General features: G+C 37.0%; 1 protein-coding gene across 2 annotated transcripts in view; it reads left to right on the top strand.

Annotated features, from left to right (window-relative positions):
• The window catches only part of CAMKMT (calmodulin-lysine N-methyltransferase), a 444,589-nt gene that overhangs the window by 20,794 nt on the left and 396,820 nt on the right, over positions 1 to 26,975 (top strand). For both annotated transcript variants that reach the window (XM_022573938.3, XM_089922363.1), the window contains exons 2-3: positions 3,260 to 3,432; positions 16,585 to 16,649. In XM_022573938.3, the coding sequence (XP_022429646.1) occupies positions 3,260 to 3,432; positions 16,585 to 16,649 (238 nt within the window). The remainder of the gene's footprint in view (positions 1 to 3,259; positions 3,433 to 16,584; positions 16,650 to 26,975) is intronic.

The raw sequence follows: 26,975 nt of genomic DNA, 5'->3' as shown, positions 1-26,975 counted from the left end.
ACAGAACCCCAATCTAAAAGAAGAAAAAGAAAAAAGAAAAGAAAAAAGCCTAAAATTCGGCTATGGGGGCGAATTTTAGGTGGGGGCTGGAACTTAGGCAGGGGTGGGGTTTAGGGTGGGGCAGGACCCAGGCATTTGGTGTTATGTTTGATCATGGGGTGGGGCCTAGGCTCAGGACCCATGTAGCTGGAAAAGGCCCTGAGGGGGGGCCACGTTCAAGTGTGGGGCAGGGCCTCTTCTTAAGACCTGGGTGGAAGGGGAGAGGCAGCACATGGAAGGGAGGGCCTCTGGAGTGTGGGGTTCCAGAGTTTGGAGGTAGGGCCGTGAGTGAGGGTGTGTGGGTGGGGTTTAGGCCCAGCGCATTGGAGGGGGTCTCCGAGTGTAGGGGTGGGGCCCTGGGTGAGGGTGTAGGGGCGGGGCTTGGATTCTGCATGGCAGGAGGGAGGCTCCGAGGGCAGAGGATTAGGCCCGAGCCCAACAGGCTCCCTGGTGCCTAAGTGGACAGGGAAGGTACTGGCCGCATTCCCTTCCATTCCTTCGTGCCCCTCCCTCACCATCTCCCCCAGGGTGTCCCCCATCACTGCTGGACCCCTAACCGCGGGTGGGTCCCGCTGGGTGTAGGAACTCCCCTCCCCCAGCCATCCCTCAGGGGTGCCAGTCCTGGAGGTCCGGCCTTTACTTTTGCTCCCCCTTCCTCCCTCTCAGTCCCTCAGGACCCGCATGGCTGGAGGGGGCCTCGGTGGGCAGAAGATGAGGCCTGGGATCTCAGCAGGTTCCTGGGCGCCCAAGTGGGCATGGGAGGAGTGAAGGGGGAGAAGTGGAGGCAGGAGAAACCTGGCCACACTCCCTTTTGATCCTCTGCCCTCCCAATGGTGCCCCAATTTACTGCTTCCGACATGGGATCCCTTCCCCTCCCCCAGCCGCCCCTTAGGGGCACCAGTCCCATCCTGCCTCCACTTCTCCCCCTTCACTCCTCCCATGCCCCATGTCCTACCCGGTCGCTGGGGGTTCGTCCTGTCCCCTTAGGTTTCCGTGGTCCCTCACCGGTGGCTGGCAGGTGCCCTAATTGTGAGGAGAGATGAATTCCGAGTCCTCCTAGTAGGCCATCTTGACTCCGCCCTTGAAATGTATTTTTATTATTCAGTTCAAAATACTTTCTAATTTCCATTGTGTTCTTTTTTTCATTCACAGATTATTTAGAAGTTTACTGCTTAACTTCCAAATATATTTGGTTTTTCATATCTTTTTATTTTTCATTTGTTTATGACTATTAGAGCGCTTTATATCTTAAAAAAACTTTATGGGAAATGTCAAACATATACAAAAGTGGAAAAAAATAGTTTAATAACCACTCAGGTATCCATAAGCTTCAACTATTTTTAACTCTGGACCAAATTCGTTTCATTTCTGTTCTCTCATTATGCAACCCTCACCAGATTATTTTGAAGCGAATCTCAGATATCATATTTTTTCTATAAATATTTCAGTATGTACCTATACAAGATGACATTAAAAAATTAATTACAATACCATATCCTATCCAGAATAATTCCTTGATGTCATAAAATATCTGGTCAGTTTCCAAAAGTTTTCCATTGTCTCCTAATTTTTCTTTACAGTTTGATTATTTTGAAAACAGGATCCAAATTAAGTTCCAAATATTGTTATTGGTTGATATGTACAAGTCTTTTTAATCTAAATATTCCCTCAGCATGTCTCTTTTTCAACCCTTGCCGTTTATTTTAGAAGCAACTGGGTGTTTTGTAGTTTCCCATAATTTGAATTTTGCTAATTGCACTTGATGATGTTGTTTAATGTGTTCCTCTATTCCTGTATTTCCTATTTCCTGTGAGATATAGAGGCTTGATCACATTCAGATTTGATGTTTTTTGTTTTGTCTTGTTTAATTGGTCAAGATGATGGTGGTGTGAGATTTCATCAATAATCATAGTGATGTCTGGTTATTTCTCTTCTTGATGATGATTACCTAGGTTCATGAATTCATGAAGGAGTTGAAAAATGGTGATATTCTGTTGTTCCTTCTTCATTTATTACTTGGAATACTAGTATAAAGAGAAATTTCCCCTCAACTTCCATTTGGATATTCTCAGTTATGGTTCATATAGAAGAGACAGATAAATACTTGATTCTTTCTCCTCATTTACTAGTTTTCGAAATAAGTTGGTTCTTTAGCATTTTTTGGTGATCATCAATGAGGTATTTAAAAAGTTACTGTTATGAACTAATGTGTTTCAACTCAGTTACATTTATTATCTTTGTTAATGCTTGCACTATCCCATCAGTCCTTTTGATATAACCCTTAATTTTGTATGGCTTTCTTGTTTTCTTGTGTGCATGATGTTCCATACTTATCTTGTACAATTCCTGCCCTTTTTCCAAGGGCCTTACTTTTTTTTTTTTCTTTCTTCTTTTTGGCTGTGCTGCGTGGCTTGCATTATCTTAGTTCCCTGACCAGGAATTGAACCCACGCCCTTGGCAGTGAAAGCGTGGAGTTCTAACCACTGGACGACCAGGGGATTTCCCCTTACTTTGTTTTAATAAAAAATGGTATTTAGAGACAGCAGTATGTGCAGTAGGTGTGCTCATTGCTACTAGTTTGGTCATTGTTTTTAGACCTTTTCAGTGGTCAGATGTAGGAAATATATGTACAGTTTTAAAAAATGAAATACATCATTAGTTTATATTATACTTTATTCAGATTCAGAGCTACAGGGTTTTTGCTTAACCTCATTAATCTTACAGTTGTATCTCCTTTCTTCCATACTTAAAAACCTAGTTTTCAATGGCACCAAGAAAACTACTCATTTGATTTATCCTAACACACACACACACACACACACACACACACACACACACACCCCGGCTCAGAATAACATACCTGCCCCTGCCTAGGTATTAAGCTTTGAAATTCAACTTGCTTGTCTTCTCAGCTCTTTCTTTTGGAATTGATGAATGTCTCACAAGAAAAGTGGTTGCAAAAGCCAGACTCATCTCTCTAGATTTACCTCCTTTTAAAGATATTAGACTGGTAGATCTTCACTATATTCTTTGCCCTCTGATGCCTTCGAGTAATGTTTTAAAATATTTTGTGCATGTTTTCTAGTTGTCTTCAGTAAGATGTTGGTCTGAATTATCTAATCTGCCATTACTGGAAAAGAAACTCCCCTTACCACTTAAATGTTGAAAATTTAATTTATATTTATATAATGTGACAACAATATTTGGTTTTATTTCAAAGGTTCTGAAACAAAAACACCTGGATGATTGTCTACGACATGTATCTGTAAGAAGATTTGAATCATTTAATCTGTTCTCAGTAACAGAAGCCCAAAAAAGGGAAGCTGAAGAGGAAGTTGGTGCCTGGGTTCAATATACAAGCATCTTGTATCCTGAATACAGTATTTTCTTAAGGTAAACATCACTCTAGTTAAGATTTTTTTTTAAGTTTTTTTCTCTTGTAGAAGAAAACAATCTAAGAATCTCATTGTTCATTCTATTGAGTTTGCAGGCAATCTTTATCAGAACTTAGGTTTTGCAACTTTGTGTTTGGAATCCTGCTGCTTTAACTGGGTCTTACTGTATTCTCAGAACTAAAAATAAAACATTCTAAGGAATGTATCGGCATTTGAGGATAAAGTTCAAATCAAAGGGTTCATTTAACCATTGTCTCATAGCATTTGATTATGAAAAAAAGCCAAGTTCTTTTTGAGGCAAAGAAGGCTGAAAGTGAAAACAGAATTTTTCCAAACTGTTCTTCAAGTAGTAGTTATTTGAAAAATCAAGCTTTGGTATTTTTCCCATTCATGTTTTGTCACTTTCAGAATAGAATCTTAGGAATAGGAGGAGAAAATTCACCCAAAACACTAATATCGTGAGAAGCATACAGACTGTTCTGGCTTTAAAAATCATTAGAAAAGAGATAAGAGAGTTGCAAACTGAAGTAACAAGATATCATTTTTACTGAATTAATTTTCTCTCAAGTTACAGTCTAGCATGTTGCAATATTACTGCAGGTATTTGATTTTATAAAATCTGCCTTTCTTGACAAGATTTCACATTTTGAAAGGGAGGGAGGAGCACATTTACAGTAACTGTAAGAAGAGCAAAAAACATTTTAAGTGGAAACGTGTCTGAATACAGTTTAGGTGAGGTCAGGAATAATTTTAAGAAAAAAGTTTTCACAAAGGATGTCTACTTATAGTATATGTTTCCTGAACTATTTTAGTTTAAAATATCTCAGCTCTAAAAGATACCATTATAGCTTAAAATTTGGGATTTGGATAAAAATTGACTAGAGTGGGCAGGGGAATGCAATTAGGATCCAGTTTCATCATGTTGATTTATTAAAAACTCTAAATAGAAGGTAAAAACTTAAGGATTTGTGAGTTTGCCTGTACATTCATTATGAGATTGAAATTAGAATACCTCAACTGCCTGGCATTCTGATGGAGATAATTAGTTTAGTCCTTGATTAGGAAGGAAAGAAAAATGCATTAAATGCTTACTGTTTGCCAAGTACAGTACTACGTGCTTTGATGTATTCTAATTCATGTACTCCTTACAATAACTCTGTGAAGTAGGAATGAAGATGATTAAACAATTGGAAGATAGAATCTGTAAGGATATTAAACAGAAGGAGAAACAGAGTAATACCCCTACTGGTAGGGGTCTTCAGGTATAAAGTTCTAAAACTTATCTTCTATGTCTACGGTGACAAGAGGCAGTAAGTGTAAACTGTACCAAGAATAACTTCCTGACATCTTCAAGGCCCTGGTAAAGAATAACTTCCTGACATCTTCAAGGCCCTGGTAAGGCTTAGCCAGAGAGAATGTGAAATCTTCTGTTCTTGAGAGCTTTCAAAATAAGGCATGGTTCTCCACCTGGTGGAGATGGTGTTGATGTAGCAGCAAGACACCTCTCCAACAGTGTGGTTCTTTGTGATATATCCATTTTTGAAAGAATAAATGTATCTATATAAATATGATATTAAATCCTAGTTTATAGAAAGAAGACAGGTGACTGAGCTAGAATTTAGGCCTCATTGGCCGCCAAGATTTTTTCTCTTTTTTTCAAACTAGCTAATATCTCTCCATATCAATAGTGCAAAAATAACAATAGCTTACACATACAGAATTCTAGAGCTGAATTCTGATCTTAGAAAAAAAATAATCCTAACAACATTAATAATGACTGACAATTGAGTGCCTACTATGTGACAAGCACTGTTGTGAATGGTTTACATGTATAAGCTTATTTAATTCACATAGCACCTCCTGAGGTAAATACTGTTTTTATCCTCATTTTACAGATGAGAAAATAACTCGATTGAGGGCACACAGCCAATAATTGGTTATGCCCCTATTTAAACCCTGGTGGTCTGGTTTCATGCCTGTATAATACTTTTAAATTTGTTTTGAAATAATTACAGGCTTTCAAAAAGTTGCAAAAATAGTACAAGGAGTTCCATGTACCCATCACCCAGTTGTCTCCATCAGTAACATCTTATATAATGATAGTCACAGCCTGCACTTTTAACTTCTACATCCTGCCACTTGTGCGGCAGTCATATATACATTTATTCACTTTTCAGATGAAGGGATTGAGGCCTAGATAAACTAATTTCCTCATTGATTATTCTGAGCATTCCATTTCTTACTCCATAATCCTGATACCATATAGGAAATCACTGATATTACTGTAATTGCTTAGGAAGGGCAGGATTTCTGCCAAGAATAGTTCATTCCATTCCATTGCCAATTTTGTTCATGTTGATTTCTTATGGTTACCACTTCTCCTTGTTTACTGTTATCTGCCCAACATGGATTTCCATTCTTGCTCCTTTGATATCTTGTATCAACTCTTTTGTCAGTCTTTCCATGCCATTTCTTTAGCTACCTTTATCTGTTTTCTTCAGTGTTATTTGAATTGTGAGCACTCTAAAGTTTAAAAAAATTACTTGTAATAGCCAAAAGTAGTGGCTTGGAAAGTTGTTTTGAAATGCAGTACCATCATCATCTATATTTTTTAAGTTTATTAACGCTATGCAGTGAAAAAAAGTGGTGAATAGTTTTTAAATAAATCAGTAAATTCATTTCCCTACATATTGATTTATGTTCCTTTAAAGTTTTATTAGACTTGAAATGAATACCTTAAGAGAGTAAATAACTAGATATTCGTGAATTCAGAGTACATAGTTGTATATTGTTTATATTATTAAAAGGTATATAAGCAGTGGCCTGAATTAAAATTTTGATCATTTCCTGTCAGCTTTACATGATGATACTTAAAATGAAGGAATAAAGAATTCCCGCTGGTGACTTTTCATCAGAAGCAAAAGTCTGGACAATGTAAAAGTTAGGTTATGAATTCTCCAAGATCTGTTGTCTTTTCTGTATATCTGAGGATGGTCGACTCTTTGCTCCAAAGTGAATGTTGAGACTTAAGTCAATTAAAATCCAGGGTATGGCTCCTGCTTTATTCCTTGGCAAAGTCTTCTTGTTTCCCTGGTGTTCATTTCTTAGAATTTTATAGAAGAGGTTCTTGCTATTAGATAGATACATGTATAGAAAACTAATATATACCAGGAGGTGTTTATACTAAAAATCCTTCATTAAAAATTCCTTGTTCCTGGGACTTCCCTGGTGGTCCAGTGGCTAAGACTTGTGCTCCCAATGCAGGGGGCCCAGGTTTGATCCCTGGTGAGGGAACTAGATCCCTCGTGCTGCAACTAAGAGTTTGCATGCTGCAACTAAAGATCCCATGTGCCGCAACTAAAAAAGATCCCGCATGCTGCAACTAAAAGATCCCACACGCCGCAGCAAAGATCCCATGTGCCGCAGCTAAGACCCGGCGCAGCCAAATGAATGAATGAATAAATAAATAAATAAATAAATATATATATAAAGGGACTTCCCTGGTGGTCCAGTGGTTGTGAATCTGTCTTGCAATGCAGGGGATGTGGGTTTGATCCCTGGTCAGGGAATTAAGATCCCATGTGCCATGGGGCAACTAAGCCCATGTGCCACACTACTGAGCCCGTGCGCCACAACTAGAGAGAAGCCTGTGCACCACAACGAAGAGCCTGTGTGCCACAACGAAAGATCCCACGTGCTGCAACTAAGACCTGATGCAGCCAAAAAAACAAAAAAATATATATATATATTTTAATAGATCTTTATTGGAGTATAATTGCTTCACAATACTGTGTTAGTTTCTGTTGTACAACAAAGCAAATCAGCCGTATGCATACATGTCCCCATACCCCCTCCCTCTTGAGCCTCCTTCCCATCCTCCCTATCCCACCCCTATAGATCATCGCAAAGCACCGAGCTGATCTCCCTGTACTATGCTGCTGCTTCCCACTAGCTAACTATTTAACGTTCAGTAATGTATATATGTCGATGCTACTCTCACTTCACCCTCCTACTCCATGTCATCAAGTCCATTCTCTATGTCTCCCTCTTTATTCCTGCCCTGCAACTAGGTTCATCAGTACCTTTTTTTTTTTTTAGATTCCATATATATGCGTTAGCATACAGTATTTGGTTTTCTGTTTCTAACTTACTTCACTCTGTATGACAAACTCTAGGTCCATCTACCTCACTACAAATAACTCGATTTTGTTTCTTTTTATGGCTGAGTAATATTCCATTATATATATGTACCACATCTTCTTTATCCATTAATCTGTCAATGGACATTTAGGTTAGTTCCATGTCCTGGCTGTTGTAAATAGTGCTGCCGTGAACATTGTGGTGCATGTCTCTTTTTGAATTATGTTTTTCTCAGGGTATATGCCCAGTAGTGGGATTGCTGGGTCATATGGTGGTTCTATTTTTAGTTTTTTAAGAAACCTCCATACCGTTTTGCATAGTTGTTGTATCAATTTACATTCCCACCAACAGTGTAGGAGGGTTCCCTTTTCACCACACCCTTTCCAGCATTTATTGTTTCTAGCTTTTTTGATAATGGCCATTCTGACTGGTGTGAGGTCGTACTTCATTATAGTTTTGACTTGCATTTCTCTAATAATTAGTAACATTGAGCATCTTTTCATCTGCCTCTTGGCCATCTGTATGTTTTCCTTGGTGAAATGTCTATTTAGGTCTTCCACCCATTTTTTAACTGGATTGTTTGTTTTTTTGATATTGAGTTCCATGATCTGTTTGTATATTTTGGAGATTAATTCTTTGTCTGTTGTTTCATTGGGAAATATTTTCTCCCATTCTGAGGGCTGTCTTTTTGTCTTGTTTATGGTTTCCTTTGCTGTGCAAAACCTTTTAAGTTTAATTAAGTCCCATTTGTTTATTTTTGTTTTTATTTCCATTACTCTAGGAGGTGGGTCAAAAAAGATCTTGCTGTGATTTATGTCAGAGTGTTCTTCCTATGTTTTCCTCCAAGAGTTCTGTGTCTGGTCTTACATTTAAGTCTTTAATACATTTGGAGTTTATTTTTGTGTTTGGTGTCAGGTAGCATGCTAATTTCATTCTTTTAAATGGAGCTGTCCAGTTTTCTCAGCACCACTTATTGAAGAGGCTGTCTTTTCTCGGTTGTATGTTCTTGCCTCCTTTGTCGTAAATTAGATGCCCATATGTGCGTGGGTTTATCTCTGGGCATTATCCTGTGCCATTGATCTATATTTCTGTTTTTGTGCCAGTACCATACTGTTTTGATTACTGTGGCTTTGTGGTATAGTTTGAAGTCGGGGAGCCTGATTCCTCCAACTCCATTTTTCTTTCTCAAGTTGCTTTGGCTATTTGGGGTCTTTTGTGTTTCCATATGTATTGTAAGACTTTTTGTTCTAATTCTGTGAAGAATGCCATTGGTAGTTTGATAGGGATTGTACTGAATCTGTAAATTGAATTGGGTAGTAGATTGCTTTGGGTAGTATAGTTATTTTCACAATGTTGATTCTTCCAATCCAAGAACGTGGTATATTTCTCCATCTGTTTATCTTATCTTTGATTTCTTTCATCAGTGTTTTATAGTTTTCTGAGTACAAGTCTTTTGCCTCCTTAGGCAGGTTTATTCCTAGGTATTTTATTCATTTTGTTGCAATGGTAAATGGGAGCGTTTCCTTAATTTCTCTTCCTGATTTTTCATTGTTGGTGTATAGGAATGCCAGAGATTTCTGTGCATTAATTTTGTATCCTGCAACCTTACCCAATTCACTGATTAGTTCTAGTAGTTTTCTGGTGACATCTTTAGGATTTTCTATGTATAGTAAAAAACTGTATTAAAAAAAATTTCTTCTCCTTGTCTTGTAAGTTGCAATTTCTTGTTGTATAGAGACTACTGTATAGATACTAGAAATTGTTGTTCCCCGCCCCTGTATTTTAACTTAATTTCAGTGTAATAGGAATTTGCATATTCTGGAAACTTTAAAATACTTCCATTTATATTCAGAACCATAAAAGTGCCTGAGTTATTCATTTATAAATGTATACATGTCTTAGGTGTAGAAGAAGCTGAGAGGCCTGAACTGTCCTCCTTTCTTTGAATGACTCCTGTTGCTATGGTAATTGCTGAATTAGAAGCCTAGCATTCTTGCCTTTTGGCCTGTCTTGGAGGCTTAGAATGGGCAAGAAGTCAAGAATGACTTTGTAGGGCTTCCCTGGTGGCGCAGTGGTTGAGAGTCCGCCTGCCGATGCAGGGGACGCGGGTGCGTGCCCCGGTCTGGGAAGATCCCACATGCCGCGGAGTGGCTGGGCCCGTGAGCCATGGCCGCTGAGCCTGCGCGTCCAGAGCCTGTGCTCCGCAACGGGAGAGGCCACAGCAGTGAGAGGCCCGCGTACCACAAAAAAAAAAAAAGAACTGTAGTACAGCAAATGCACTGCATTGAGATCATGTATTGCTTCTCTAAGGAAAGGAAAAAAAATAAAACAAACCCTCACCTCACTGGATTTAGTATATACCCTGTGAGCGCTCACTGAATAAAAACTTGTGATGGGAATGATATGCTTATGAAATTAGATGTATGGCAGATTATCCTTATATGTGTAGTGTATCATAGGTGCCCCTTTAAAACTTGGCAAGGTTGGTATCTGAGGCAAATATGAATACTGAATTTATATTTATTTATTTATTATTTTTAATTTAAATTTATTTATTTATTTGTTCATTTTTGGCTGCGTTGGGTCTTTGTTGCTGCGTGCAGGCTTCCTCTAGTTGCAGTGAGCAGGGGCTACTCTTTGTTACGGGTGCGCAGGCTTCTCATTGTGGTGGCTTCTCTTGTTGCAGAGCATGGGCTCTAGGCACGTGGGCATCAGTAGTTGTGGCTCGTGGGCTCTAGAGCTCAGGCTCAGTAGTTGTGACTCACGGGCTTAGTTGCTTTGCAGCGTGTGGGATCTTCAGGGACCAGGGCTCGAACTTGTGTCCCCTGCATTGGCAGGTGGATTCTTAACCACTGTGCCACTTAGGGAAGTCCCTGAATTTATATTTAAAAAGTACAGTTTTAATGTTAGTAGTGCTGTTAACAACAGTGGTGAATATTAAAGCAGCTTTTGTTCTCTTGTATTTTATTTTGTATTTTAGAAGGAACTTTATAGGAGCTTCAAAATGTGGTGCAGTGTATGTAGAAAATTAAAAGACTAATCCATTGAGTCATGTTTTCATGGAGCTTAAATCACAGATATGGGCTAATTATAACTTAATTTTCTAGGTTATTTGAAGTTCAATCATGATTGTTTGTGTAGTTTGCTTACATATACATATATTCAAAGTTTCAGTAAATTGAAATATTCCCTAGATACTTTTTCAAATTTTCATATATTATGTAGAAATAATCTTTTAGTTTCCTATAACTAGGAGATGTAAGACTGAAAAAAAAAAACTCTTCAGCCATTTATTTTTGAAAGATCTCCAAAGTAGTTGCATGGAAAATCAACTTTTTAAACCTCTTTGTTCTTATGCAGCCTCTTAGGGCCCATTCTGCTCTCTGGCTTACTTTTTCTGATTTTGGGGGACCACTTTTCTTTTTAATCAAGGTAAAATTAATCATTTTAACCATTTTAAATTCAGTATATTCACGATGTTGTGCAACCATCACCACTCTCTAATTTCCGAAGCTTTTCATCAACCCAAAAGGAAACCCCATCCCCATTACTAGTAACTCTCCATCTTCCTCCTCCCCCTAGCCCCTGGCAACCACTTATCTACTTTCTGTCTATATGGATTTGCCTATATTGCCTATTCTGGACATTTTATATAAGTAGAATCATATGATATGTGGCCTTTATATTTGGCTTCTTTCACTTAGCATAATGTCTTCTGATTCATCCATGTTATAGCATATACCAGTACTTCATTCCTTTATTATGGCTGAATAATATTCCATTGTACGGACAATACCATATTTTGTTTATCCCTTCATCAGTTGATGGACATTTGGGTAGTTTCTACTTTTTGGCTATTATGAATAATGCTACTATGAACATTCATGTACAAGTTTTTATGTGAATGTTTAAGTTTTAAATTCTTTCTTTTAGGTATGTACTGAGGGGCAGAATTACTGGGTCATGTAGTAACTCTTTGTTTAACTTTTTGAAGAATGGCCAAATTGTTTTCCACAGTGGCTGTGCCATTTTACCTACTAGGAATATATGAGGGTTCTAGTTTCTCCCCATTCTTGCAAGCACCTATGATTTTTCCTATATTATTATTATTTTGTATTATTGCCATTCTAGTGGGTGTAATCTTACTGTTGTTTTGATTTGCAGTCCCCCAGTGACTAATTATGTTATATGTTTTTTCATGTGCCCATTGGCCATTTGTATAACTTCTTTGGAGAAATGTCTATTCAAGTCCTATGCCCATTTTTAATTGGGTTGTTTGTCTCTTTGTTATTGAATTTCAGACTTCTTTATATATTCTGGATACTTAACCCATATCAGATATGTGATTTGCAAATATTTTCTCCTATCTTCTGGGTTATCTTTTCACTTTCTCGATAGTGTCCTTTGGTGTACAAAAGTTTTTAGTTTTGTTGAAGTTCAATTTATCTATTTTTTTTCTTTTGTTGTTTGTGTTTTGGGTGCCATATTTAGCCCTCACTTACTTTTAACCTCTGGTTTCAATCTCTTGATACCTTTAGGCTTCAAATTTTTCTCTGGTAGCTTTTTTTTTCCCCCTCTTCAGATAATTATCTGCCCCAGTTACTTGCTCCTTAATCTTTACCCCATAGGCCATTCTTTAGAAAAACTCAAAGGTCCTCAGTTCTAGCATAGCTTTAGGTGCTTGTGAAAAAAATTTCTTGGCTTTGGGAAGAAAAAACTGGCTACTAGTAAACTTTTTTCCAGCTTTGTTGAGATATTGATATAATTGACATATAACATTGTGTAAATTTAAGGTATACACTGTGTTGACTTGATTCACTTATATATTGCAAAATGATTAGTACCATACTACTAGCTAACACTTCTATCATGTCACATAATTATCATTTCTTTTTTGTGGTAAGAATATTTAAGTTAAAGGCTTGGGAAACAAGTTAAAGCTTTGGAGTTTAGGAGAAGATGGAGTGAACTTTTTATACCCTGGATATGTTAGCAAAATGTTATGACTGTTATATAACATTAATTATCAGTGTAATGGTAAAACTGAGAAGTTTGATAAGGTCCCTTCCTTGCAGGTATTACTGTCTAATAACCACATTGTCCAGGCAGGACCTAGGTAAACAGTTGAAAGATTAAGGGTAGACAAGATCTTATAGAGTTGACACTTGAATAAAGTATAGATGACTCTGAATAAAGAAAAGTCCTTGAGTTTGGGCCAATTGAAAGGGAACTTGAAATAATCAAACTGAATCTTTACCACACTGTGTTCATGGCAGTTTTCCTATAAGTAGGACTAATTCTTATACCATTGAAGACAATGATTGTTGACATTTTTCTTTCATGAGATGCCATCTTTTAGGGTTCCTAGACTTCGTAGATAAATGATTTTCATTTTTGTAAGTTACTTAGAGGTATAGGATTAGTTTTCCTGTCTCCCCACCCTGATCCCATTTAATGTCATAGGGTATACTTTCTGCTTCTTGGCTTCAAGAAATAATGCTTTCAAGAAGACAAGTTTTGTGTCACACTTTCTATTTTTGATACTGCTTTTAACTTTTAAACATGCATTTTACTTTATCCCAGTTTCTGCTTTTTAGAAATATTTAACTTCTTGCAAAATATATGTACCTTTTTTTTTTAACTCTTGTCTCAGATTTCTTTTCAAATGTTTATTTCATCTTGATGAGAAGGAGAGAGTGACAGAGAGAGCATGCGAATGTGCATGAGAGAATGTCCTTATTAAAACTAGGCCATAAAGCAATTTCACTTTTAGTTATTTATCCTAAAGAAATAATCAGAAAGGGGCTCAATGCTATTTCTACAAGGATGTTCATTGAAACAATATGCATAAAGCACAAAAGTGGGCATAATCTAAAAATCCATCGTAAGATGTTGGTTCAGTAAATTATGGTGCATTCATTGGACTACTTGGCAGCCATTAAAATCATGTTGCAGGAGAATATTTAATGATGTGGGAAACTTTATAATATGTTAAATGAAAAAATACAAATTGAAAAACCATATGGACAATGTTCTCTCAGTTATTTAATGACAGGTCTATGAGCATAGCATAAAATTTGAAGGCTATATACCAAACTATTAACTGTGGTTACCTCTGCATGATAGGATTATGGGCAGTTTTTTCTTGAGGAAACTGTATATTGCTTTTATATTTAGGAAAAAGTTTTTTGAGTTCTAAGCTGTATTGCTGATCATTTTAATAGCTTCATCTTGTGCTTTAGATGTTTAATGCTTTGTTCTTTTTCCTCTCTTGTCTGACCTGTATGTTGTAGTTTCCTAACATGGAAAAGTTAGGCGTAAATAACCTCTTCTAGAATCTTGCATCCACAGAGAAGGTGCAGAATCATTGTGTTATGAAGATGAAAGTTGGATTTGTGGTTGATAACTTCATTGCCTTAGGTTATGATACTGTTGAACCCAATGGTTATTGGGCCAGTGATTATTGCAGATAACTTTTTGCATCCTCACTTGGTCACTCCATGAAGGAACTTGGTCTCTGTGATAGAAATAAAATGTTGTTCTGAAAAGGGTATTACAGTTTACATGTGTTCTCTTACTATATGTATTAGCTTGCTAGGGCTCCCAGAACCAAACACCGCAGATTGGCTTAAACAGCAAGATTATTTTCTCACAGTTTGGGGTCTAGAAGTCTTGGATCTAGGTGTTGCAGGTTTGGTTTCATCCAAGGCCTCTCTCTTTGACTTGCATGTGGCTGCTCTCTTGCTGCCTCTTCACGTGATTGTCCCCCTGTGCACATGCCTTGTTGTCTCTGTGTGTCCTAATCTCCTTTTTTTGTAAGGATATATATATATTATATATATAATATATATATTATATATATAATATATATATAATATATATATAATATATATATAATATATATATATTAGGGTTCACCCTAATGACCCAATTTTAACTTAATTAACTCTTTGAAGGCCCTATGTCCAAATTCAGTCACATTCTGAGGCACTGGGGGTTAGGGCTTCAACATATGAATTTTGGGGAGACACAGTTCAGTCCATAATAGTATATATCATTTGTGATGAGTTTTAATGACAAAGTAGTATGGATGAAGTAAATTTTATTGTGAATTATTAATGGTTATTATAAACTATTACAACATCCGAAAGAACTACAGCTGTAAGTTATATAGGGGAGAATGTAGAAGATTGTAGATGTATTAGCACCAACTTTTTGTAATCACCACTGGAAAAGTAACTCAGACTCTATGACCTATTGATTCAGGTCACACCTAATGTGATTCAGGAGTCCTGGCTAACACAACACTGCCACTAAAATTTGGGAAATGTATTGGTAATACGCCTTCTGCCATTCTTTGAAATAATTTTTTTTTTTTTCTCCTAGCTGGGCTACATGACAGGACCCTGTGGTGGCTGGTGTCTCATGGTCCTAGAGAAATTTGTAGACCCTCTACCTTATATGCTCTTACATGTGACATTGGTGATTGTTTTCTCCCCAATGAATCCTGGGGCTGACCTGGACTTTTAACTCACACTGCTACAGTCTCCTGCTTGTGAATCCTTCCTAGGGGTCTCATAGAGTGGGATCTGTTTTGTGATGTATCCAAAACTGATCTCTTTTGGGTTAGTAATTACTTAAGGAAATATTCTTGTTGAAATACAAAATATTTTCATTTTCTACCTATATTTGGGGGACCGAAGGTGACTATCTCTTAGGAAATATAGTCCAGAGTTTTAGTTTTTCTGTTTCATTGTTACTGTGTTAATGTAGTTACGATCTATAATATTGGTGGAATTATTTAAGCTTCAGGAGTGTCAGACTGGATTTAAAGTTTTTCCTCATTCAAATAAAGGCATACTGTGTTTATGTGTTATAGGCGTGTAATGCATTTATGTAGATGTGTATGTATATATTTACACACATACTTGGTAAGATAGTTTGATTAAAAAATGAGAAATTTGGGCCTTTATGGGTAATTGCTCTATTTTTAACTTAGTGTGGTCATGGAAGGATCATGGAATATGAAGTTCAGGTTTTAGCTTTTCCAGTTACTTGCTGTGTGATCATAGGCAAGTCTTTGAACAAATCTTAACTCCTTATAATTGAATAAGAAACAGTAACTGGGGGCTTGCCTGGTGGCACAGCGGTTAAGAATCCGCCTGCCAATGCAGGGGACACGGGTTTGAGCCCTAGTCCGGGAAGATCTCACATGCTGCAGAGCAACTAAGCCTGTGCACCAAAACTACTGAGCCTGTGCTCTAGAGCCTGTGAGCCACAACTACCGAGCCCACGTGCTACAACTATGGAAGTCCATGCGCCTAGAGCCTGTGCTTCGCAACAAGAAAAGCCTCTGCAATGAGAAGCCCGCACACCACAATGAAGAGTAGCCCCCGCTTGCCGCAACTAGAGAAAGCCCACGTGCAGCAAAGAAGACCCAATGCAGCCAAAAATAAATAAATTTATTAAAAAAAAAAAAAAGAGGAATAGAATTAAGATCAGTGAGCAAGATACAAAACATTTGCCCCCTGACATTTAGAACTCCCTGTAAATGGAATGTGCAGACCTGAAGGTCTGTTAGTTCTTTGTGACTGAAGTTCTGAATTTGTTGGGTCATAATAGAAGGAACTTATGTATTGTGGAGTGTGGTAATGAAAGTTGATTGTTTATTTTCATTTTGAGAGTCTCAAAGTGTAGGGTTTTGTTTTGTTGTCTTTATAAAGGTAAATAATTTATGTCACATTTATATAATTAAAACAATAACAATAAAATATTTATTAGTACTTTAAAGTGTAGATTAATCATCAAGAAATGTCATAACATTAAATATCCCAAAGACTCGTCTGTTATTTCTTTTCCTTCTCCCTCTAGTGGGCAGAAATATTTTAAAAACACCACATGGAAAGGGTTATTAGTATTGAGCATATCACAATATAGTCTCAGATTTTTAAAAGATTAATAACTGTTAATATTTCAGAATCATTAAAGAAAATGCTTTATTCCTTTCTAGGCATAATAGTGGATCTTTGAATGTTGAAGATGTTCTTACCAGCTTTGACAATACAGGAAATATTTGTAAGTTATATACCCACTGTATAGAAATATTTTTAGTGTTTTTAAAGTGAATTTTTAATTTTTTTTCACAGTGTTTATTTTATTGACGTGTGTGTGTGTGTGTGTGTGTGTCTGTATGACAGAACATAGGTCAGGAGGAACACTGGATTCTCCAGTACTATCCCTTTTGTTTCTTGTTTTCATTTTGACCTTTTCAGTTAATCAGTCCAACAGAGGGGCTGTCTCTCCCTTCTTTGCTGTGTTTGGGAGTGTGTGTTGCTACTTCTTGCTCCTTCTCTCTTTCACTAAAGAGTGAACCCAGAACATTTTTCCTTGCTGCTAATATACTTTAGTACCAGAATGATTTTATTTTATGCTTTATTATAATATTATAGAATATATTGATTTCTTATCTAAGTCTCTGATTAAGTCATAATAGATTTCTCCACTGAGAAAATCATTTAATTATAATGTCACGTAATGAAAGAAATCAAACAAGAAATACCTTTATATCACTGTGTTAAACAACATACCATGATAGAAGCGGTGTACTCCTTTATGTGTTGCATAGGCTATTTTTCTTAAGATAGTGGATAATCAATGAAATATTAACATTTTAAATGTAAAAATTATACTCAAATACTTCTCAGGAAATTTCACAACTGTAACTACTTATTGTCTGAACTAAAATAACATATTCTGCTAACAGTCCTACGTTATCAAATGCTTTCTAATTTTCGATCTGCATAGAATAATGTCCAACAATACTCAGGCAATGATTTTGTTCTTATGCCCACACGATGGCAAGCTTTTGATTGTGGAGAAAAAAAATTTATGTATTTTGTCACTAAGGAATCTAACTATCCTAAAATTATCCTAAAATATTTAAAATAATGTAGGTTTCTTTTTCATGGATAGTGTTAAGTATACCTTTTAGTTTCTCTGTGTTGGCACTTGCTGAATTCTTTCCCAGTATTTTTCTTGGGGGTTGGGGCAAGGTCTGGGTAAGGGATACTAATGGTGGTTGAGGACACATTCTCCTTTAGTTCTGTGGTAATGTAAAATATCATTAAGTCAGGCTTATGCATACCCAATTAAGGAACATAATTCTAGAATGTTAAATGTGGATTTTTGATTTGGTAATGTAAAAATCAAGTACTGTTCCCAATGGCTCAGTATGAAGTAGGGCCACTAGCTGGCAGCATTATGTAAAATAAAAATATTTTCCTAAAGGTCTAAGCTATTATTTTGTGTATGAATAATATGTTACCCCCCCCCCACCGTAAGTTGTCGTTGCATTGACAAATGCAGAAATTGTATGTTAAAAGCTTTTTTTTTTCCCACTGCTGCCCATTGTTTGGTGGAAAGGTTGGAGTCTTTGGATTGAGACACACCTACATTTGAATCTTGGTTCTGAGATTAATCTTGAGCAATTTATATTATCTCTATGAACCTCAGTTTTTTTTCATCTCTTAGAACTGGACATAATGTATGGAAAGTGTATAACATACTGTATTCCTCATACTTGATACTCGGTAAATGAAACTCTTTATTATTACCAGTGGTGAGTACCTCTAAAGCTTTGCAGTTTTTTTTCTAATAATGAAGAAAGTATTTTTAAAAATTATTCTGGGGCTTCCCTGGTGGCGCAGTGGTTGAGAGTCTGCCTGCCGATGCAGGGGACACGGGTTCGTGCCCCGGTCCGGGAAGATCCCACATGCCACGGAGCAGCTGGGCCCGTGAGCCATGGCCGCTGAGCCTGTGCGTCCGGAGCCTGTGCTCCGCAACGGGAGAGACCACAACAGCAAGAGGCCCGCATACCGCCAAAAAAAAAAAAAAAATATTATGTTTTAAAATAAACTATTTTGATTGAACTAACAAGGTAAGAAAATAGATCAAGTTAGAAAAATAGTAATTTATTAAAATGTCTTGTCATAAATGTGGTCTTTTTTTAAAAAATAAATCTATTTATTTATTTATTTGTGGCTGCCTTGGGTCGTTGTTGCTGTGCAGCCTTTCTCTAGTTGTGGTGAGCAGGGGCTGCTCTTCATTGTGGCGTGCGGGCTTCTCATTGTGGTGGCTTCTCTTGTTGCGGAGCACGGGATCTAGGCATGTGGGCTTCAGTAGTTGTGGCACGCGGGCTCTAGAGCGCAGGCTCAGTAGTTCTGGCGCACGGGCTTAGTTGCTGCGCAGCATGTGGGATCTTCCCAGACCAGGGAATCGAACCCGTGTCCCCTGCATTGGCAGGCGGATTCTTTTTTTTTTTTTTTTCTTTTTTGCGGTACGCGGGCCTCTCACTGCTGTGGCCTCTCCCGTTGTGGAGCACAGGCTCCGGACGCACAGGCTCAGCGGCCATGGCTCACGGGCCCAGCTGCTCCGTGGCATGTGGGATCTTCCCGGACCGGGGCACGAACCCGTGTCCCCTGCATCGGCAGGCGGACTCTCAACCACTGTGCCACCAGGGAAGCCCGGCAGGCGGATTCTTAACCACTGCACCACCAGGGAAGTCCATAAATGTGGTCTTAAAAACCTGAATGTATTGCCAAGTAAGAAGTGATAAAAATAAGACTTCTTAAAACATTTTGTTTAGTGTAACTTTTATATTATACTCTTTAAAAATGTATAATGATACTTCAACTTAATGTAAAATTGATAAATTCCTGTTACAATAAAGTAAATCTTGATTATAACTTTTATATAATCTTTGCCAAGGCTTAAAGTAATCAAGGATTGAAAAAGTGATTTCTCACTTGATGTCTCAAATGTTTGATTTTACCCTAATGGTGACATTAGATTGAGTTTGTGACTGGAAATCCCAGCAGAGGGCGCTAAAATCACAATTCTGTCTCAACAGATCAATATAACTGGAATAAATACGTTGAATAGTAACTCTAAGCTTTCATTATGTAAACATAGAAATATGTATGTGTAAACATCTGTATTTGATTTATTTCTTATGTATTTAACATATTCAACAATTCATTAATACAAAAGAATAGATTTTCCTGACTGATATTTTTCTTCATTTTTTTTTTTCATTTCTTTTTTTAAACAGGACAATTTATTTTTGTTGTTATTTTAATTAATTAATTAATTAGTTATTGGCTGTGTTGGGTCTTCGTTGCTGCGTGCGGGCTTTTTCTAGTTGCAGCGAGCAGGGGCTACTCTTCGTTGCGGCGCGCGGACTTCTCATTGCAATGGCTTCTCTTGTTGCAGAGCATGGGCTCTAGGCACGTGGGCTTCAGTAGTTGTGGCACACGGGCTCAGTAGTTGTGGCTCGTGGGCTTTAGAGCGCAGGCTCAGTAGTTGTGGCGCACATGCTTAGTTGTTCCGCGGCACGTGGGATCTTCTAGGACCAGGGATTGAACCCGTGTCCCCTGCATTGGCAGGTGGATTCTTAACCACTGTGCCACCAGGGAAGTCCCAGGAATTATTCATTTGCTTCAGGAGTTAGTTTACAGGTTTACATAACTTCCTGATAATAGAAAAAATAACTTAATTAAAATACTTTATAGTTACAACCCCCCGTACATGTTTATACAAAATACACATATGTGAATATATACAAAATATATTCATGTTTAGTGGAACTATTAATCTCAATTTTAAGTTAACTTCAAAAACAAGTAATGCTTTTATTCATTGTAAATTTTCAAAGATGAGACAATCAGTCTTAGTCCGAGTTTGTTTATGCTCTCACCAGAAAGATATGGAAAAAATCTTTAATTTTGGAAAATTAATGAAACCTCTAGATAATTTATTTCCTGACATGTTAGAAAAGAAAATATTCTTTATGTTTACCTCTGTTATTTTTACATGTGTGGCTTGCAAAGTGTTTTATGTTTTTGAGATATCCTTTCAGTATTTGAATTCCTTTGAACGTTGTAGGAAGAAATTAAAATGAATCTCCACACAGTCATTTCTCCATGATGATTCATTGCTCTATAGGATATGACCCCAATCTTATTTTTACATGTTTATATTTGCTACTGTGGAAAACAAATTATTTTGAAAGTCAAGCTTCTTTTTTGCTTACCTCTAACTAGGGTTAGGTATGCATATTCCATCTTTGGGTTCTAGTACTTGAGAACGTACTTCCTTTTTAACTATCAAAGCTACTCTGTGGAGAGGTTGTGTCTGCTATTGATTCATCATGCCTGGAAAGAGATGCAATCAAGCAACCTAGGGAAAAGTATAGGATGCATCCTTCACTTCAGACGAGGTGCTGGCTGCTTCTGTGTTTCACGTAACATGCCACTCAGATAGCTTGGGTCACAAGAGAGTTCTCTGCAAGCACGCAGCAGATCTCTTGCTTCTGTTTTCTCTGTGGGCAGAGTCTCCTTTCCAGCCAGTCCCTGACCTCCAAAGAAACCCCATCATGCTGTATCTCTTCTGAAACCATTTTCTCTTTCTCCAAGTCATCTCTTTCCTCTACTGAAATGAATTTTTGAAAAATGTGATTCTCTTCAGCACTTAGTTGATCCAAATTTACTGTCATAGTATATAATACAACTATTTGCTACGTGTGAAATCTCATCAGTGCTTGGGATATAATTGCTTCACTTGGACTTTTTAGCACGTCGTCCTTGACAGCATGAACATATGATTAATACTTCTCATACAATTTATTGCATACCATATATACAATATAATGTGTAGAAGCCATTAAAGGCTTAGGAAGCCAATAGTTATTATATTTCATTGCAGTAACCTAGTGTGATTCAGGAGTCCTGGCTAACACAACACTGCCACTAAAATTTGGGAAATGTATTGGTAATACGCCTTCTGCCATTCTTTGAAATATATATTTTTTTTCTCCTAGCTGGGCTACATGACAGGACCCTGTGGTGGCTGGTGTCTCATGGTCCTAGAGAAATTTGTAGACCCTCTACCTTATATACTCTTACATGTGACAATGGTGATTGTTTTCTCCCCAATGAATCCTGGGGCTGACCTGGACTTTTAACTCACACTGCTACAGTCTCCTGCTTGTGAATTCTTCCTAGGGGTCTCATAGAGTGGGCCCTGTTTTGTGATGTATCCAAAACTGATCTCTTTTGGGTTAGTAATTACTTAAGGAAATATTCTTGTTGAAATACAAAATATTTTCATTTTCTACCTATATTTGGGAGACCGAAGGTGATTATCTCTTAGGAAATATAGCCCAGAGTTTTAGTTTTTCTGTTTCATTGTTACTGTGTTAATGTAGTTACGATCTATAATATTGGTGGAATTATTTAAGCTTCAGGAGTGTCAGACTGGATTTAAAGTTTTTCCTCATTCAAATAAAGGCATACTGTGTTTATGTGTTATAGGCGTGTAATGCATTTATGTAGATGTGTGTGTATATATTCACACACATACTTGGTAAGATAGTTTGATTAAAAAATGAGAAATTTGGGCCTTTATGGGTAATTGCTCTATTTTTAACTTAGTGTGGTCATGGAAGGATCATGGAATATGAAGTTCAGGTTTTAGCTCTTCCAGTTACTTGCTGTGTGATCATAGGCAAGTCTTTGAACAAATCTTAACTCCTTATAATTGAATAAGAAACAGTAACTGGGGGCTTGCCTGGTGGCACAGCAGTTAAGAATCCTCCTGCCAATGCAGGGGACACGGGTTTGAGCCCTGGTCCGGGAAGATCCCACATGCCGCGGGGCAACTAAGCCCATGCACCACAACTACTGAGCCTGCGCTCTAGAGCCTGCAAGCCATGACTACTGAGCCTGCATGCCACAACTACTGAAGCCCGCGTGCCTAGAACCCAAACTCCACAACAAGAGAAGCCACCACAATGAGAAGCCTGCACACCACAACCAAGAGCAGCCCCAACTCGCCACAGTTAGAGAAAGCCCATGCACAGCAATGAAGACCTAATGCAGCCAAAAAAAAAAAAAGTAACAGTAACTACCTTGTAGTGTAGTAAACATCATATTAGGTAGTGTGAAAATAGTATGTAAACTGTAGATAATATTTGTATTAGTTTTTATTGTTAGTATTAATATCATGTCTCATTTGTTCTTAGACCTTCTCAATATCTTTGATATTGGAAAATAGCACAAGACAGGAAATATTTTTGGTGTTTGCCATCCTGTTTTAATATTTTGTACATGAAAACATAGTGCAAAGCTACATTATTAAAAGTATAGTATTACTGCAGAAATACATATATAAATCAGTGTTTTAGAAAAGAAGGTTCAGAAAGACAAAAATATATGTGATTTGTCACATGATGAAGATGGAATTTCAGTAAGAGTGGAAAGGATAGATTTTTCAATAAATAGTATTGGTTAGGAATTTAGAAAAAGATAACAAACCAAATCTCTCCTTTATACTATATAAATACCAAAATAAATTTAAGATAGATTAAATATTTAATTAAAAAATTCTAACACAGATTTTTCAGATGAATAATTTTAAGATGTTGAAATAAGGAAGGCCCTTCTACGTGTGATGCAAATCCCTTGATTTTAAAGATGAATAGATTGACTAAATAAAGATTTAAAGTCACTTTATTCAAAAAGTATCAAAAGAGTTGAAAGACAAATGACAAACTGGTAATTATTATTTATGAAATATATGCAGACAGAGATGTATTCTCTTTATTGTGTGAAGAGCTCCCACGAAGAAATAGCAAAAACAGGCTGTAGATCTATAAGAAAAAGACAAAGCATAGTTGAAAATTAGAAAAAGGTATTTCACAAAAGTAATACCAATGCTCTATAAACATATCAAATGATTATTTTACTAGTAAAGAAGTAACGAAGTGCAATTAAACCAGTGAGATAGAATTTTTGTTATCAAATTGGTAAAGATGAGAGAAGATAAGCCATGTTCGGTGAATTGTAGGGAAATGTGCCTTCGCATCCACTGTTGGTGGGAGCGTAAATTGATTCTACTTTTCTAGAGGCAGTCTGGCAATATCTTTCACAATTTTAAGTACCCATTTCATTTGACTAATAATTCTTTTTCTAAGAAGTAGTGAAACCCATATGCAAAGGTGGAATGTAAAGGAATTCATTATAGCACAGTGAATAACTGGAAGAAAACATAAATCTTTAATTTTAGGTGACTGGCTAATTATGGATAATTCATGAGATGGAATATTTTATAGCTGTTCAAGATCTCTAAAACATATTAGGTTAAAATATTACTGCAGGGAATATGATTCAATTTCTGTAAATATATATATACTCATTAAGTAGGTATGTATATGCATAGTACTATGTCTATATATTCATAGTGTTTTATTAGGGTATTGGAGTTATGGATGATTATCACTTTCTTCTTTATGCTTTTTAGTATTTGTTAACTTATGGCTTGTATTAGGTAATGTTGTTTTTATTTTGAAAAAAGTAGATATTCTTTAATTTACAAATTGAGTATTTATTTTTTTCTTTTTACTGAAAGCTGTGATAAAAGCTCAAATTGCATAGGACAGTACTGTGGAAAAAGGAGCAATTCATTTTACTACTGAAAAAAAATATAAAGTATTTTATTTATTTTTTTTTTTAAAGAAGATGTTGGGGGTAGGAGTTTATTAATTAATTAATTTATTTTTGCTGTGTTGAGTCTTCGTTTCTGTGTGAGGGCTTTCTCTAGTTGTGCCAAGCGGGGGCCACTCTTCATCGCGGTGTGCGGGCCTCTCACTATCGCGGCCTCTCTTGTTGCAGAGCACAGGCTCCAGACGCGCAGGCTCAGTAGTTGTGGCTTACGGGCCTAGTTGCTCCGCAGCATGTGGGATCCTCCCGGACCAGGGCTCGAACCCGTGTCCCCTGCTTTAGCAGGCAGATTCTCAACCACTGCGCCACCAGGGAAGCCCTAAAGTATTTTATTAAACAGCACTTTTGTCCAAGGAGCTCCCAGCATTGTTGGATGTTAATGTGCTAATCTCCCAATACACTTAAAAGAAGTCAAAGATCAAATCATTCTAGCCCCATATTAGGTCATGGGAGTATAAGGAGGTTAAAAACTCAGTCAAAGGAAGAATTTTGAGCTTGAACAGAGATAATTTATAAGTGCTCTGCTGAAAAATAAATTTTAAGGTTCAGTGCATTATGTGGTTATCATGGTATGCTAACCATATAATATGGTAATTGTCTGCAGCCTTGAGACTATAGGAGGCCCCAGTGAGAGTGGGGAGCTGATGTCAGTATGCAGCACTGGCTCTGGATTTGGCTTTTAGGCCCTCTTGAGAATCACAATGTGTGTGTAGTCTTTATTAGAAAGACTTCTAGAGGATAGGTTAGAAATGATTTCTAGAGGGTAGGTTAGGTCTCTAGATGGTAGTTTTCCCAGCTATGTATCTCCAACTGTCTGACTTCCTAGCTGCAAGTTGTCAGGCGGTTTTCTCTTTTGACACAATATTGGGTAAGCATGCCCCTAAGCCGTAAACAGAGTCACATGCATTTGCTTTTACTATTTACCACGGAAGGAACATTTAGAAGATGTCTCTTTAAAAATTTTTATTTGAAATAAAAAAATATGGAGTTGTAGTGATTCTCTTTGATAAAAGAAGGTGCTGCTATCATGAGGAAAGACTGAAGTAAACCCTATAATCCTTTCTAGATTCATAACATGTATTAATGCTTAACCAAGGTATTAATACAGGAAGGTAGTTCATGTCTTTGTCATAAACCTGCTAGTTTTTCCATCCTTTATATATTTGAAGGGATGTTCCTAATTTAAGTGCCTCCAAGTTTTAGCAGAAGATATGCCAAGCAAGCCTCCGTCCCCCCCAGCAAATACTAAGTAGTACTTCTTTATCTTCTTTTAAATAGCTACCATTTCTTTTGCATCCCTTACAATATTAGGAACTTTGTGAATACTATTCCCATTTAATCTTCTTAACAATTTTGCAAGTGGTGAGGAAACTGATACTCAGATAAAGATAACTTGCTTAAAAATTAATATTTAGTAAGTGACCACAGAAGAGTGTTTGCCTATTCTATTTCTTAAAGGTAGCATATCTCCAGAATGGCAAGAAATGAATTTTAAAAGTTCATGGGAGAAATGAAACTAAAAGTGGTAACTTGGAGTGCTAGAAAATAACTTTGGCAAATGGAAAAGAATTCTGTCCAGTGGATTGTGTCTCAGAAGGGACTAATTAAAGGTCACTGGAAAATGGGCTCTCTAGGGTTTCTGAAAGGTAGTTGACAATCTAATGGCGTGGGGATTTCAGGAGTGAGGATGGGGCGAAAGAATGCATTTTCTTTTAATAGTCTAAAACCAAATGTGGGTTTTGTTTTATTTCAGATTTTCTTTTCTTTTTTGAGAAGTGCTGCTTTTTGCAGAATAATAGAATAGTAATACTGATTTGTGTTTTTACATAGCCCTTTCTCTAAGGTATTCAATGTGTTTCTCAAGCTTATGGTTATAGTGATATTTACAAATTGCTTATGTAAACACAAGTCACACAAAAGGCTCAACTAAATGAATATTTCTGTCTTTAGGAAAGTAGTGTGGATTTGGACAGCCTTTCCAAGGAGAATAGTGGATATTTGGACATTTGTATGGCCTGTATGTGTTGCCTGACTCATGAATGCTTGACGTGAACAAAATATTTGATGACTGAATGAATTTAGTATTTGTGTATATGTATCTCATCTTTTTTATGTTCTCCTCTCTCACCCTTCACCCTCCACTCCCAGCCTTGAATCTAAGTGTTTGTGTTATATCCTGGGAAGGTGGGGACAGTTCATGGAAGGAATGAGGAAAAGTTTCCTATCATTCTGTCTGTGTATATGAGTTGGAAAATGTGGATGTATTATGTGTATTGGAGATGCCCCACATGCTCACAATCTGCTTGTTCTGGATCAGGTAGAGTTTTTGCTCCTGGTGGCAAATTCATGGTTTGTTTGAAGCCTTTGCCTATCCAGGTGGTTGGAGGCCAGACTTTTGTGTCTTTGCCATTTCTCAGGACTCCCTTAGTTTCTGACTAAAAGATGTGGTGGAACCTAGACTTAAAACTTAAGTATCATTTTTAATTGTATGATAGTCAAAGAATGACAAATAATATTTTGATGAATCCTGGACTTTGGTTTTATTTTAATATTTGACAACTTAATTGGAATTTAGTGGGGATTCACTGGACTGATGTTATGAACAATTGAGAAGTGACATGTATTTATGTAAACCATGACTTCTCTGCTTGTACTTGTCCCCTGCATACCTTTAAAGGAGAAATTAGAATAATTAGAAGGGGGAGATTGATTCGTATTGCCTCCTTTGATCTTTCTCTCTTAAGTCCTACAGATTTGTAGTTTGTATTCTACAATTTAGCACTGACTTTTGTATCATATTGTATTAACTATTTGTTAATCTTTTTCTCCCCCAAATAAAATATAA

This window comes from Delphinapterus leucas, chromosome 13 (assembly GCF_059928025.1).
Source record: "Delphinapterus leucas isolate spDelLeu-1000000601 "Yukka" chromosome 13, BTC_Dleu_Yukka2, whole genome shotgun sequence".
NCBI classification, from domain to species: domain Eukaryota; kingdom Metazoa; phylum Chordata; class Mammalia; order Artiodactyla; family Monodontidae; genus Delphinapterus; species Delphinapterus leucas.
This window is presented reverse-complemented; position numbering and strand designations above follow the sequence as displayed.